This window comes from Caretta caretta, chromosome 9, assembly GCF_965140235.1.
Source record: "Caretta caretta isolate rCarCar2 chromosome 9, rCarCar1.hap1, whole genome shotgun sequence".
Taxonomy (NCBI): Eukaryota; Metazoa; Chordata; order Testudines; family Cheloniidae; genus Caretta; species Caretta caretta.
Window position 1 is genome coordinate 81,161,489 of NC_134214.1, and position 15,948 is coordinate 81,177,436.

A 15,948-nucleotide genomic window follows, 5' to 3' on the forward strand; every position below is an offset into this window, starting at 1 on the left:
CGGCGGCGGATGCTCGGGACCCGGGCAGCTCTCCGGCGGCAGATGCTCGGGACCCGGGCAGCTCTCCGGCGGCGGATGCTCAGGACCCGGGCAGCTCTCCGGCGGCGGATGCTTGGAAACTTGGAAATATTGAGTTACATTTGAAAGACAGGGCTAAGACAAAACTGGGTATTCAGGAACTGAGTAGCACTCCAGAGTATACTGAGTACACTAGGAGTACTCCAGTGGATATTCAGGACCTGGACAAGACTCAATCACATTCTCAAGATCTTTCTAAGAGTAAACTGGATACTCAGGAAACAGAGAGTGCTCTGGCTGGTACTCAAGGCCTGTTAGCAGCTACTCTTTTAAAACATGCAACAGATAATGAGCAAGCTTTAGAACTGGAGGATTCTCCTATCAAAGAACATGAAATAAGTTTACCAGTAGAACAAATTTCCATGGAGAGGCCAGACAAAGCAAATCACTTTAAGTATAGTAAAGTGTGCCATCAGATCCAGATGAGCCTCTGTACAATTGTCTCCTTTGGGGAACTCAACAATGGAAAGGTATGACCAATCTTCAATGTAACACTGTCTCAATAAGACACTATACAATTACTATTATACAATACTCCCTCCTGGGTAGAAGGTCTGCAGGCAAAACTGGTTTTGATATAGTTTATCTGGTCTTCCAATTCAATTAGACCTTCATATCATGTATGGATGAAGGCTGTGGATGCATCTTTTAAAGCAGACGCAAAGGAGTCAGTAGGCTGATGGTATCTCTGAGCTACTTGCTTTAGAACTATTTGGCCACATCACACTCATCAATGTGCCTAGGAAGGGTAGTTGTGGCAAAAACAGCCCCAGCACAGAGAGAAACTTTACAGTTATTTCCAAAAAGCATCTTTAATTCCCCTCACTCCCCCCCACACTTTTAACTCATTCAAAGATTTGACTTGATATGTTACATAGATTAAAAACTGGCTAACTGATAGGTCTCAAAATATAATTGTAAATGGCAGAATTATCACTGAGCGGGTGTGTTTCCAGTGGAATCCCACAGGGATTGGTTCTTGGTCCTACAATAGTTAATATTTTATCAATGACCCGGAAGGAAACACTAGGTCACTGATAAAGTTTGCAGATGATGCAAAAATTGGGGGAATGGTAAATAATGAAAAGGACAGGTCACTGATTCAGAGCGATCTGGATCACTTGGAAACCTGGGTACAAGCAAACAACATGTTTTAATAGATCTAAGTGTAAATGCATATGTATAGGGACAAAGCATATAGGCCATACTTAGAGGATGGGGAATTCCAGGAAGCAGTGACTCTGTACAAGATTTGGGTGTGATGGTGGATAATTGTCTGAACATGATCTCCTAGTGTAAAGCTGTGGCCAAAACAGCTAATGCGATCCTGGGATGCATAAATAGGGGAATCTTGAATAGGAGTAGAGAGGTTATTTTACCTCTGTATTTGGTACTGGTGTGATTGCTGCTGGAATCCTGTGTCCTGTTCTGGTGCCCACATTTCAAGAAGGATGTTGATAAAATTGAAGAGGGTTCAGAGAAAAGCCATGAGAATGATCAAAGGAGAAAACTTGCCTTCCAGTGATAGGCTAAATTACTTGAGATCTTTGAGTCTAACAAAGAGAAGGTTAAGGGGTTACAGTCTATATGCATCTAAATAGGGAACAAATATTTAATAATGGGTTCTTCAATGTAGCGGGGAAAGATAATGATCCAAAGGCTCAAAGTTGAAGCTAGACAAATTCAGCCTGGAAATAAGGTGTAAATTTTTAACAGTGGGGTAATTAACCATTGGAACAATTTACCAAGGGTGTCGTGGATTCTCCATCACTGGCAATTTTTAAACCAAGCTTGGATGTTTTTCTACGAGATCTGCTCTAGGAATTATTTTGGTGAAGTTCTATGGTCTGTGCTATGCAGGAGGGCAGACAAGATGATCACAGCGGTCCCTTCTGGTCTTGAAATCTATGAAAAGTAGAGGTTAAAGTGCTGAAATTCTTCAGGTTATGCAGGATTTTTAAGCATCCAGTGGATAAAGTGTATTCAGCACTTTTGTTTCAAGCCCTAGGCTTGGATTTTCAAATGGACCTAGAGCTGTTGTTAATGATTATTTGCATTACAGTAGCATCTAGAAGCCCCAATCCTGGACCAGGACCCCCCTGTGCTAGGTGCTGCCCAAACACAGGAAAAAGAGATGGTCCTTGCCCCAAAGAACATGCAGTCTAAGTTATGTGCCTGATTCCCATTGTCTAACTCAGATAGCCCCCTTTGAAAGCCCCAACCGTAGTTTACTTTCATTTTGTCACAGGTTGAGCATCAACAAGTCTTCTAAAGATGTTCCAAAGAACAGTCAAATGTGGTATTTAGAGCCAAGTTATAAATCTATTTAAAAAAAAAAGAATTTTCCAGGTGAAATATTGCAGGTTGGTAGCACCAGAAAATGTCTGACTTCTCTGTTGGTCTGATGCCAAACCTGGGTCCCAATCCAAAGGCCTTTGAAGTGAAAAGACTCCCTCTGCGTTTCAATGGGCTTTGGATCAAGGCCTTATTCTGTGCTCATCTCTGTAGCCTCTGAGTACCTATGTAACTCTCCATATATGACAGGTATAGTGTGGACAGCAGAGGTGGTGTGCTCTTACCCCTCCTTGTCACATGCTAATGGGCCTCAAGCCTGTCCTGGAGGGACCAGTTTCTATGTATGAGAGAGATCATCAACACATGGGGCCCATTCAGTCATTGGCTCTTTGCCCAGTCGGTCAAGGCACACCTTCCTTTCAGTGCCAGTTGTGCTGGAGACTTGTGGATGCCTGTGCTCCTGGAACTGGACTGAGACGCAGCTACTCATTTCACACACAGGCTGCTGCTAGTGATCCTGAGACAGGATGGAAGGCATTTTTTTAGGTGCCAGAAGGGGAATGCTTGCCAGTTCATGAACAACTTTCCTCCCTTCCCCTGGCTTGCAGAGACCAGACACTGCAGAGGTGATGAGACTAGCCTCTCTTGGAAAAGGGTGTCATTACAACGTCTGAGCCAAAAAAAGATGTTTTGGCAATTGGCAGCAGAATATAAATACTGAGGTAAAAATTCCTGGATGCCTAACTCCAGGCTGAAATGGATATGGCTATTCTGATGTGTATCATTTCTTGCTATATTAATTTGGCCCTGACAATGTGCACAGCGCTGTACAATACACAAAAATAGACAGTTTGTGTCCCAGAGAGCTTGACATCTGATTACAGACACTTACAAGATGGGATGCACTGGGAAAGTCAGCAATGAAGAGAATGGTTTAAACCTGAAGGCCACATCGGGGTATGGAAATTGTATGGCATGCCATGAATGCTCATAGAATTGGGGGTAGGGGTGAGAGCTCCAGTTGAGGTGGCCGGCTCTGGGGTGGGGCCAGAAACGAGGAGTTCAGGGTGAGGGAGGGGACTCTGGGGTGGGGCTGGGGATGAGGGGTTTGGGGTGCAGGAGGGGGGTCCAGGCTGCGACCGAGGGGTTCGGAGCGTTGGAGGGGGATCAGGGCTGGAGCAGGATGTTGGAGCTTGGGGGGGGGGGGGTTTGAGGGCTCTGGCTGGGGGTGCGGGTTCTGGGATGGGACTGGGGTTGAGGGGCTTGGGGTAAAAGAAGGGGCTCTGGGCTGGGATCGAGGGGTTTGGAGGGTGAGAGGGAGATCAGGGCTGTGGCAGGGGATTGGGTCGCTGGGTTGGGGGCTGAGGGGTGCAGGCTCTGGGCTGCGCTTACTGCAAGCAGCTCCTGGAAGCATATCCCCTCTCTGGCTCCAAGGCGTGGCCAGGTGGCTCTGCGCACTGCCCCGTCTGCAGGCGCCACCCCTGCAGCTCCCACTGGCCAGGAACCATGACCAATGGGAGCTGCAGGGGTGGTGCCTGGCCATGCCTCCGTGTATTACGTAGGAGCCAGAGTGGGGTCGAGCCAGAGGAGGACCATGCTGGCTGCTTCCTGGAGCTGCATAGAATGGGGCAAGCCCACAACCCCACTCCCCGGCTGGAGCTGAGGGCCAGATTAAATGATCTGACGGGCCGGATGTGGCCTGTGGGAAGTAGTTTGTCCGTCTATGGTTTAAACAATAATTAATTGTTTAATGATAAATCCCTTCTTGTGGGCCTCATAGAAGAAATGCTCCTTAAGAAGGTCTTGAGTGAAGAGAGGGCAGTGGCTTGTCAGACAGGGTTCAATTCATAGGAGGCAATGTGGAAACATGACGGACTGCGCAAGCAAGCTAACATTAATCTCTCCAACCCAGTAGCTAGCTGAGCGCAATGTATATATCTTTATATGTAATCTCAGGGCTCTTATAGCTAAATCTAAATAATTTCCCAGGTTAGCTGCATGAACAGGATATGTGATGTGTCCTCTGATCATGGCCGGCCTGCTGCAGCTCACAGATATTACCAACAAACTTAATCTAGTATGGCGCTTGAGATAATTGGGCAAGAAACTTCCCCTGGAATTACTGTGGAGTGTGATGAGGATAATTGTCGTCCAGCCTCGGGAATCCAGGATGCTCAAGTTTCTTTTGGTGAAAGGAACATTTGGGTTAAAGGGAAAATATCTGTCCAGTGGCAGTTTTCACTTGGTTTTCCAAAGCTGGATATGGTGGTAGCTAGAGAATGAGAAGCAGTTACAACTTACCAGTGTTCTAGCAGAAGAGGAAAGCCCAAAATAGCTGCAAAGGAGGAAAATGCTGGAAAAGCAGCAGCAGCAGTGGGCACATGGCCTGAAGGGAGCGAAGAGCCCATATGGAATTCCTATACAAAATATTCTTATGTATCTGGGGGATTTTCCTGATTGTGCTATCAGGGAGTGGCAGTTGGAAATATTTCATCCCAAACTCGACATGCTTAAACTGGAGTATTACACTAGTAGAGCTCTCTGTGCTCTTGCTGAAATAAGGACAAATCCATCAGCCCCTGGACACCCGTGAGTGATCCACCCGCCTCTCTAGGCTGCGGTTCCATTGCTCAAAGAAGGGTCTGGATTTCAGGTGAAGTACTTGGCATGAGGGGGAAGGTGATGTTAGGATGGGTGGTTCAGATGGAGAAAATGACAATCCAGCCTCAGTGAAGACTAAGCGATAAATCCTGTGAGGCTTAAAATATGCCAGGGATCCTGCAAACTTCTCAGAAGTTGAAATAGTCATAGTCAATATCTGCAAAACAACCTTCCATAAAATATACAAAGGCCCTGGTCCTCACTGAGGACAAATGAATAAAACAGATGTGGAGTTTCCAGATGTGGCTCTTTGTGAGATCAGACATTCCCAAGAAAGCTAAAAGACTGGAGATAAGCAGTGTGGTCTAGTGCGCAGGGCACTGGACTGGGTTTCAGGAGAAGGGGGTTCTATTGCTAGTTCTACTGCTGACCTGCTGTGTGACCGCGGACAAGTCATCTCTCTCTGCCTCTGTTTCCCTTTTTGGTGTCATAGACTGTAAGCTTTTCAGGGCAAGGACTCTCTGCTGTTATGTGTATGTACAATGCCCAGAACAATGGGATCCTCATGTTGATGAGGGTCTCTAGACACTACCCTCCCTAATATAAATAAGAATAAGAATAATAATTTTCAGAGGCTAAAAACCTACTTCTTTTTCAGACTTTTAGTTAACTTTAAACTTGCCCTGTCCATTTGCTCTCAGACCCTACTGAGAATTCTCCTCTCTTCCTGGGGCACACCAAACCATTCAGCCAGAAAGGATCTGAGGAATTTAAAGAATAGTAGGGGTTAAAATCAGGTTGCAAATGGAAAGTTAGTGATAACCTTAACAAGCTGAACTTTCATAGCTCCAGAGTAAAATCTGCCGCCTGATTTTAAGCTTCTGGATAAATATTAGAAACAACTGGTAAGGTGAATGTCAGGTTCCTCTGGAGCTCAGACCATTTAAAAACCCAACCTGTCAACTGGCCAAAGCTGCCATCTTCGTTTCTACCATTCCAAGAAATATAGCATCTCCCTGCAATCCGCATCATCTCACCCAAAAAGGGCACACAGCTCCCAGGAGTGACCTCACAGCATCTAGCATTGCCGAATTGCTGACCCGACAATATCAGCATTTCGGGAAGAAGTCAGCCTGGAGCCAGTGCATAGCCAGGTTTGATGTCATGATGTGCTCTCCCAACGTCCATCAGTTTGAGGTGGTGGCTGGGAGGGAAGGGAGGATGCTTGGTTGTCGTTGCTGTAGAATGGCTTAGAGCAGACACACACCAAAATGCAAAATCCAGCTCTTGATTTCTAATTACCCCGTTCTTGGGAGGGTTATAGATGTTATCGGTTTTGGAATGATGTGGGGGACAACTGCAACATTTCAATCTGGGTTCATGTTTTAAACACCACTTCAAGCCCACTTCTGTTGTAGAGACCTTCCCCCCCCCCCAAAAAAAATCCCAGTTACCTCCAGGTACTGAGTATTTCAGCCCAGCCTTTCCCACACTTAATAGAAAGTAAAAAAGAAAAGGAGTACTTGTGGCACCTTAGAGACTAACCAATTTATTTGAGCATAAGCTTTCGTGAGCTACAGCTCACTTCGAAGTGAGCTGTAGCTCACGAAAGCTTATGCTCAAATAAATTGGTTAGTCTCTAAGGTGCCACAAGTACTCCTTTTCTTTTTGCGAATACAGACTAACACGGCTGTTACTCTGAAACCTGTCATTAATAGAAAGTGTCGCTCTTAACTGTGAAAGCACGGTTGGCTTTTAGCTGCAATCCTTTTGTGCCCTCTGCTGGCTATTGGTGAAATCAGTAGGTTTCGATTTTCAGGAACTAACTTTTTACCAGCTACCTACTGATCTGAATTTTCAGTCCAAAAGGATTCCTTATGGATTCCTTCAGATTCTTGTAGCTGCATGGAGTAAGCTGGTAAGTAAGTATGTTGTCTCTATTACCTTTTTCTGGGGGCATGTTGCAGCCAGAGCTGTGAAAGTCAGATTCCTGCAGACTGCAGCCCTGCCTGGAAGGTCATCTTCAGGATTTGGGTGCCGTGTCCAGATGACTGTCTGCGCCTGAGCCACAACAGATTATTCGCTCACAGACCCCTGCCACTTTGTCTGTAAGTGCTGCATAAGCTCCTTTGTGAAGATCTGTTCAGATTAGTTTCTGAATGCTGCTTGAGACTATCTGGTTATGGAGGGGTTCTCTTATGAAACAGGCAGCTACTGCCCCAGATTGCTATGAAGTGATCCCTTGTTCTGTGGTTGATACTGCTGAAGGTCATTGGTGGAACAGCCCACTTTTTCATCTTAGTGTTGGTGAATATCATGCATGGAACAAACCTGCTTGCATTGTTACTGCCACTAAAGATCCCCCATAAAGCAGGCCATATTAGTGGGGAGCATAACCAACGATCCCCCATAAAGCATTCCACGTTTTGAGGTGTGAGCAATGCTCGCAAACATTATTTGCTAGTAGAGTAACTGATATTTTAATTCATGAGCGGCACATATTATTTCTCACGCAGTAACTGCACACCATGTGGATATACCTGGGAAATTCAGGGACTCAGAAGGGCATTCTCTCTGCACATGCCTGTTCTGCCTGGACTGGTGCATTCAGTAGAATAGCAGGTGCATAGTCTGCTGATTAAGCACAGGACTTGGACTCAGGAGTTCTAAATTCAGCCACAGATGTGCAGCTTTGCTTATCTTCATTTTGTAGCAGCTGGTACAATATGCTTCTCACAACTGGGAGAAGCTGCTACGTTTGTCTTCTCTATTTGACAAGAAATTGCTGGAAATTTAATATTGGCCCATTTCCAGCTGGAGTACCACTGATTACACTCTGCATGCACATTAGTATGTAGTTTATACTAATATTTGAAATCAAGAAATGATACTTCACTTCCCCACTCTCTTAAATCTTGCTTGGGCCAAATGACTGCTATGTTCTATTCTGTAGTAGCTACATTTTAGTGGCAGGGCCATTTGTCTGTATGGGGCCAAATCCTGATCTTCAATGTGCATAAGTGACTTTTATTAGCTATTTAATGAAAAGTGAAACTTGGTTAACTCCAAGCTGTTCTGATTTTCAGATACTTTTTAATTTTAATAACCACAAGGTACTAATAAAATCTTAATTAAAAAACTTTCTATTTTCTCTTTAACTGGTGTTTTGTCTGGGAATACTGTTATTTTGCTGTCAGTGAGAGGTTTGGCAGTGTATGTAAAGGCTGGTGGCTTTATTCATATATATTTGACTCAACCAGCTAGTTAGCACATGGCTAATCCATGTAACCATGTAACCATGTAACCACATGTTTCCCTAATTGTGATCTGTTGTTCCCTACTCCCTACGTTAGTTTGTTATAACTACTTGTGGCTTTTTAATTAGTTCCCTGTCCCAAACAGCTTACAATCTGTCTTACACTACGTATTTGTACAATGTCCCGCTCACTGGGGCTTTGATTCCAGTTGACGTCTCTGGGCATTACTGTACTATAAATAATAATGAATAATAAAGAACTATAAAATGTCACACATTCCCTGCAACCTCTTCCCATTAACCAGTCTTATTACCAGTTCATCTACAAGGAAGTCCTCCTGCATTCATAACATACATAAAGCTGGAATGACTGGTAAACCTACTTTGCCTACCGTTGTGTCTCCTAATCAAGAGAAGAACGGTGGCCCAGTGGGTAACATGCTAGCCTGGGACTTGGGGAATGTAAGTTCAATTCTTTATTCTGATGTAGACTTCCTGCGTGACCTTGGGCAAGTAACTTATTCTCTGTTTGCCTCAGCTTCCCTTCTGTAAAATGTATTTATTCTCAAAACACAGGAATGTTTTGAGGATAAATACATTAAATGCACTCACTCACTGTGGTAATGGGGGCCATGTAAATACCTAAGATACATAGATGCAACTCTCATCTAGCCCAAAAGCTTAGTAAAAATAGGGTAATAACTATTGGAACAATTTACATATGGTCATGGTGGATTCCACATCACCGGTGATCTTAAAATCAAGATTGGATGTTTGTCTAAACAATCTGCTCTCGGAATGATTTTGGAAGTTCTGTGGCCTGTGTTGTAGAGGAGGTCAAACTAGGTGATCACAATAGTCCCATGGAACTGGTGAATCTCCCAGTTGTTATGTTACATTGTCCACAGAAATTTCTGCTGATTTCCTAACTCACAGGGTGTATCTGAGACTCATCATTTGTCAGAATAAAAATAAAAGCCTGATTTTGAATTGTATAACTAAAAAATGAACCCATTTTTCAGAGAGTCACTGCACATTTGGCCATTTCAAGACAATTGTTCTCTAGCTAATGAAAGGTAGTCATTGCTTGAGAGAGGGAAAGTTATAGTGTTCTTTCTCTTAGTCTTAAAAGGCAATTGCCTCTTTGTCTGGATTCACTATTACCTTGGTGGAGGCACAGCCAAACAGTACTCAGCCACTTTATAGTTGCTTCAGCTAACAGCAAAGCCTTTTTGTTTGTTTGTTTTCAATAGTGCTTCACAGGCACTGGCTATAATGTAATGGTCATGTTAGCAGTTAGCTATCAACTTTCAAGGAAACCCACTCTGTAATTTTTACTCCTTTCTGTGTGACCCCTTCAGTCGAAACAGACGTTCTGATACTATTTCTAAGTGTAGTGAAAGAGTACAGAGGCATGTGCAGTCAAGAACTAGAGATGGGTCCTAACTAACCCCTCACATTCAAATTCCCTGCCACTCCTGTTTTTGACTGGATTAAATCTGGGTCTGAATCTAAACTTTGTGGCCTATCTCTAGCAAGAACATAGGAATTGTGATCCCAGAACTAGAAATGATGGTGACAGGCACCATATAAATACATTTGGGAGACAGAATACAACAGTAACCAGTGTCGTGAATAACACACTCCAGTGACAGATGCTTCAGAAGATGTAATATGAACATAATGGAGCTAATGTTATAATGCTGTCCATTTGTGTGTGTGTGTGTGTGTGTGAGAGAGAGAGAGAGAGGGAAAAAAAATTCCATCCTGATTCCAGCTGGTGATCAACTTATGTCCTGAAGCATGAGGATTGGAAGCCCTTGCAATTTCATGCTTACTAATGTAACTTCACAACTGGCCCCATCCTTATAATAAGCCAAACCAAAACCTATCTCAGAAGACACAACAGAATTTAGAAGAGTTTGTATTCATATCTGAATTTTGCAGCTCTAACAGGAACAATATGAACTGGAACCCAGACCTAAGTAATGGTAAATATCGCTGGTATCTTGTCTCAGACAAGGGGCTAATGACATGCTTCAGATAGACACAAACTCTTTGATGGGGTTGGCAGGGAAGGGGTTAACACTCTCCTTCAGAAGAAGGTCTGTAATGAGTGAGGGGATTTGCTTAGGTAGCAGGGCTGGACCAGCTGTAGACAATTAATTAATTCCTCCAATCACACTAGAGGAGAGATGTGGACTGCAGTGTGGGGGAGAAGGTTGTCTGTGAAGAGGAAGGGAGCTAGGTGAGTTTTCCTTGCTTGCAATGATTCATACTTTGACTTGGCTGAAGCAAGCCCTATGCTACACTTTACATTTAGCTGAGGCAAGAGCTATTGGATTTGGTTCTTAAATGGGCAGGATCATCTAGATAATTTTCAATGTACTTCTTTACAACCACATGCACCTCAAAAGTAATAAAATTCCACCTAGGTGTACAGAATCCTTTCCTGCCCAGATGGCCTTCTGTGCCTCCTTAGTGAACCTACCTGCTCCACAAGAATACCTACTAGACATAACAAAGTTGCAACCTGCTCTCCGGTTCAAAAACCAAGTGTAGGGTTCTGTTTATTGCACTGGAAAACACCTAATGTGCTCACCTGCAAATGACTAGAAAAGCAGTTGTATTTATAAGGTTTTGCGGACCTGAGAGATCATTCACTTTTAGACAGGTATTGTTATAGTAACAAAATCCACAGCACTCAGAATAGCTCAGCTAGGATATTGCTGGAACTGCTTTGGCTCTCTCAGCCTTAAGCGTCATTCTGTGTTCTTAGTAAAGTTAGCTAAGCTTTTTTTTTTAAAAAAAGTGACATTTGTAATTAAAACACATTATAGCATAAGAGGCAAGATAGCCAGTACCAGGAGCTGATGTTTTTCTCTTTAACTATAGCACATGCAAAGACCGTGCAAACTCCTCACACTGCTCCCTGACTGTGTGCCTCCTCCAGTGTTGGAGGGATCATGTCCCAGTGCATTGTAGTTCGCTTTCCGTGCCATTCAGTTATTGACCTCTCTGAGTTAATGTGGATTGTGGTAGTGGTGATTACTGTTACATGTCAACATGGGAACTGGACTGAGATAACAAACTACTGGTTTCAGGTAGGCCAGCAAAGTACGGCCAGGAAGGAACAACATTCGACCACTAGTAACCTTAGGTCTCACTTTCAAAAGTTCCCAAGAGAATTAAGACCCTATGTTCCATTGGCTTATGCTCCTAAATTATTTGTGTGCTTTTTTGAAAATTTTATCCCTGGATCTGAGTTCAAGCTCGTGACCTACTAGAAATGAAAGATGATACTATACAGAGACGATCAGCAAGTCTAAATCTCTCTATTGCAAACAATTAAGTGGTCATGGATTTATTTGGCCCATTTAGGGGGCATTACAGTGAGCCTTGGAGAAAGGCATGAGTCATGGTATTGCACTAAAAGTGCCATACTTGAGCCTGACCTTTGTCAGATTATAGGCAGTAATATTCCTATCCCACAATCTTTTTCTTTCCAGCCCCTGTCTCACCCTCTTCATCCATCACCACAAGCACCTCCTTTCAAAATCCTGTTGGACAGATGTCGCTCCTTACCCCTTTCCCAAAGCACTCCGATGGGGCTGGACCAACTGGGCTGGAGGAGGCGGCTGTTGCTGAGCACTGGTGGTGAGTCGCCTTTCATTTGACTACTCAGACTTGCCTTTTAATCAAAGCAGCAAGGGAAGCATTGGACTAGGGACTAGGAGAGATGGTCTGGAATTACATCTGTCTTCGTTATAAATCTGGAATTTGCGGGAACAGGTTGCCATAGCCACGAGCTGTAGAGAGTTTATCCCTGACGAATTAGGATCTTCATGTGGATTGCAAATAATGGGTCTTTCCTCTCTTTAATTCCTGTCCCCAGATTTTCATTACCGAAAAGGGAGATGGATGATGCTCTGAAGTGTAAAAACCTTTTGGCAACCTGTGATTGGGTTTTCACCTCATTTGCTGTACATGGTGATTTCTTCCCAGTTCTGTGTCCTGGACAGTTTTGTGTAATTTAGTAGTCTCTTTGTGAATATTGCCATTTGAGAAAATGAATAATCCGCTAAATTTTCTCAGAGATCCAGGTGGGAGATTTGTTTGGGAATGTGACATCAGAAGGAAAAGTGCTTTGCTTTTCGAGTCTGGATCTTCTTTCTGATCAAGAGGGAAGAGACTATCAGAAACTTGAGTACAATCTATTATGCTGTGAAATAGTTGGCCAAGGAAAGTGGTACAAGTCCTATCTCCAAACTACTCTGGAGAAAACATAAGAATGGCCATAGTGGGTCAGACCAATGGTCCATCTAGCTCAGTATCCTGTCTTCCAACAGTGGCCAGTGCCAGGTGCTTCAGTGGGAATGAACAGAACGAGCCATCATTGAGTGATCCGTCCCCTGTCATCTACTCCCATGAGAGAATGTACTGCAGGGAACAGTCCTGCTAGCAGGGAAATGAGCTGGTGATGTAATAGGTGTCTTCAACGTCCAACCTCTCTGATTAGGAAGAATGACAAATAGAGTATGGAGGTTCTTTCCCAATGGGTCAGTATTACTAACACCTGAACATTAGGATTTCTTGGCATGTCCAGGTCAAGAATACCAGCTGTGTAGGTACATGCAAATATGCCACTGATTGCAACCCAGTGTTAATGGATGGTGGCAGCACAGCAGGTATGAGAAGAACCAGTGGTGAAAGGGTGAAGCAGCTGCTTACTGAAATGAACGCTATTCATTTCTAGTGTGTGGGTGGAAGTGGATAAGCCTTTTTAAGAATGCAAGTGTTACAGGATCTGCACGTTGCCTCTTTAGTTATCATCCTTTAGTTATAATCAGTGCTCACGCTGCACCTTAGTTTGGTTTTGTTTGTTTGAGAGACTAGAAAGAGAAACATGCACTGCTAAAAATAATAGCAGCGTGACTAGGTTGGTGCTGCATTTAGGAAATAGGCTTCAGTGCAATCTCTCTCTCTCCCAGTAATGCTGGAAGAAAACCAGGTTCCCTGTTCGAGCAGCCCTGAATGCAATTCCATAACTAGAGATGGGTCTGAGCCAGAACTCCAGCTCTATACATCTCCAGGTCTGGATCCTGATCTGCAGCAAAACTTCAGCTGGGAGTGGGATTGGGTCCATGGCTATGAATTTCACAGTTAGCTTATCACTGGGAATCAGAACAAAACCCCATGTTTTAACGCCCCTGAAGGTTGCTTATGAAGTACTCTAAGATCCTCCGATGAATGGCACAGCAGAGGCACCACATGGTAGTCTGATAAGAGATGTGTAGGATCAACAGTCAGTAGGTCTTCATTTAATTGTGCTGTAGAGTAAACCACACCTCCAGGCTTGCCGTTGGAAGGTACCTGTCTGCATGGGGAGCAGTTCATAGCTAAAACTAGTTTAATAAGGTCTAGCTGATTCTGTCTGCCAGGTGCTGTTGGCTTCCAAACTGTATTGCTACCCACTACACATAGAGCCATTGTAAGGTAATGGTGAAATTGATCTGCAGAGTTCAGATCCAGACTCGTATCTCCACTTTCCCAAAGCTCAGGAGTACTTGGATACAGGGTTTCAGCTCATCCTGTCACTGGCCAGTTTCTCATTCTGGATCTGATATTTTAGATCTGGGATTTTAGTTTGGGCCCATCTCTGAGTCACGCAGCCATCCTAGGTTAGCATTGAGTGCAACTGCTGTCTGGACTTAAGGGTGGATTGGAAAAAGGGAAATCAGTGTTGTACATCTCTCAGGCAAATTTTCCAGAATTCAGCTCTTTCCTTCCTGAAAGGGATGACAGACCCCAGGGAAAGTGAGTGAACACTGTCTGTGCTCTGCTCAAGCCATGTGTGGCCTGCTGACTCAGGAGCGTGCATTAGCAGCAGCTGCAGACCTACATGTGGTGCCTTTCTACAGCTCATCTCTCCCAGTGGATATCACTCCAGGCAAGCATTGTGTGAAGGGTGGACTGGTGGAGTGATTCAGACAAAACCATGGGCAATATGAGAGGGAAATAGACCTCTCTAAACTAGAGCAAAGGCTTCTGCCCAGAACTGTGCCATGCCCATCGGGTAGGGGTTGGGAGGAAGAGCTGGATTCATGGTTGATTAGAACAATATAGCTGAATTTAATAAAAGGTAATCATCTTGAATCATCTAGTCCTCCTAGTTCATCTGTATCTCCTTAATAGCCAGCTGCACCTTCAGGTATAGAATCCTTAGGTGGTGCTCAGTTGTCTGTAGGGTCAAGTTCAGACTTGGTGTAAGTGGGTGCAATTCCATTGAAGTGCAATTGTTTCCATGGTTGGACTGGCCTAGGGTGCTTGAGATGATGAAAACATCCTGGCTTCTCTGGTACTCGGCCTTTTAATGGCCTGTTCTTGTTTTGCGTAGATTAAAGGAGCAGTTACCACTTCAAGGTGTGTCATGTTGCAGACCATCAAGGCTGGGAATCCCAGATTTCCAAAGATGTATAAGAAGTGTTTTAGCACTTATGGTCCTTGAGATACCAGACCTTTGATAACAATGTATTCAGATTATACTCTTCCTGAGCTTGCTGGCCGGTGATCCAGTGTGTCTGCCCCTACCTGCCTATACCAGATCTGAATTTGGCCCTGAGCTCTCAAGTTATGTCTGAATTTCCATAGCATCCAAATGAGGATACTTTTCTTCCATCTCGAGAGCATAAAATAGGCACCGAAATAAATTCTCTCCTTTTTTTTTTTAAAGAAAAAAGTAGCGCTTGAAGGAGTATTTTCACACTGTCTTGTTTCTTGCATTCAAACAGAACAGCCCTCACCCCACAGCCTGAGCCAGAATAGGGTGTTTATCCTTTAATTCCTTTTTGTGTGGATTTTGTCCTACAGCTGAGAACGACCTGGGTTCAAAGACTCTGGAGGTACGCAGAGATGGCAGGAATGGTGGCAGTAGGTGGAAGCCCCTGAAGCCTGGAGCTGAACAGCTGCTAGTCAATAAAGTAAGGCATTGTTTGAAATATTGTTTTATCTGCTCTCGTGCTGGCATTTGTCTGGTACGTCCTTAGCCTTAGAATCTGACAATATGCTTTAATAAAAGCTTCCAGAATCCAGTTTCTGTAGCAGCAGACTTTTTTTGTAATTAGTGCAAATTATTTTATGGCAATATAAAGATTGTAGCATTAACCTTTTTTGCCCAGATTAGTTCCCATCGGATATAAATCAGAGGCTTTACAACCTAATACAGGGCCTGGGCTCTCCCTTCCTTTTGGCTGAATATTCCTTGCAGATGGGGGGGAAACTGTGTAATTTCAAATTGTCTGTAGTTTTATTACCATATGTCCTTTGGATTAATTATTGTCGCTATCTCTGTGACCTATTTATGTGTCTGTTCTTTCCAAAGTGTTTTGCAAATACAGATGAAATCCCTTTTACTTTTGACAGTATAGTCCCCACACTCACTAGTGAAACCCACTGGGGTTGTGGGGACTAGTCTGGATCTTTGTCTTGGAGTTAGAAAGTTGTGGGCAAACTAGAAAGAAAATTGGCAAAGCGCTGTGCCAGCATTCCCCGATCTGCATATCACCGCGTCTCCAGGCTCAGAATTCTCTTGGTAGCTGCCTCACGCTGTACCCTTGCTTTCTGGAAGTCAGGTTCACTACATGAAATTCATTGTGACACTTGTCTTTCCTGAGCCTGGCTCTGGGAGGAAGCCCTTCATTGGGAGCTGAAGGTGGTCA

The 15,948-nt window shown here is 44.0% G+C and overlaps 1 protein-coding gene across 5 annotated transcripts in view; it reads left to right on the forward strand.

Annotated features, from left to right (window-relative positions):
• The first annotated feature begins 247 nt into the window (after positions 1-247).
• ARHGEF9 (Cdc42 guanine nucleotide exchange factor 9) overlaps positions 248-15,948 on the forward strand; it is a 259,935-nt gene continuing 244,234 nt past the window's right edge. For 3 of the 5 annotated variants that reach the window (XM_048863961.2, XM_048863962.2, XM_048863963.2), the window contains exons 1-3: positions 248-548; positions 11,740-11,887; positions 15,101-15,210. In XM_048863961.2, coding sequence (XP_048719918.2) covers positions 441-548; positions 11,740-11,887; positions 15,101-15,210 — 366 coding nt within the window. In that variant the 5' untranslated portion in view covers positions 248-440. Of the gene's footprint in view, positions 549-11,739; positions 11,888-15,100; positions 15,211-15,948 lie in introns of those variants that run through there. The other 2 variants (XM_048863964.2, XM_048863965.2) reach the window with 1 other exon arrangement.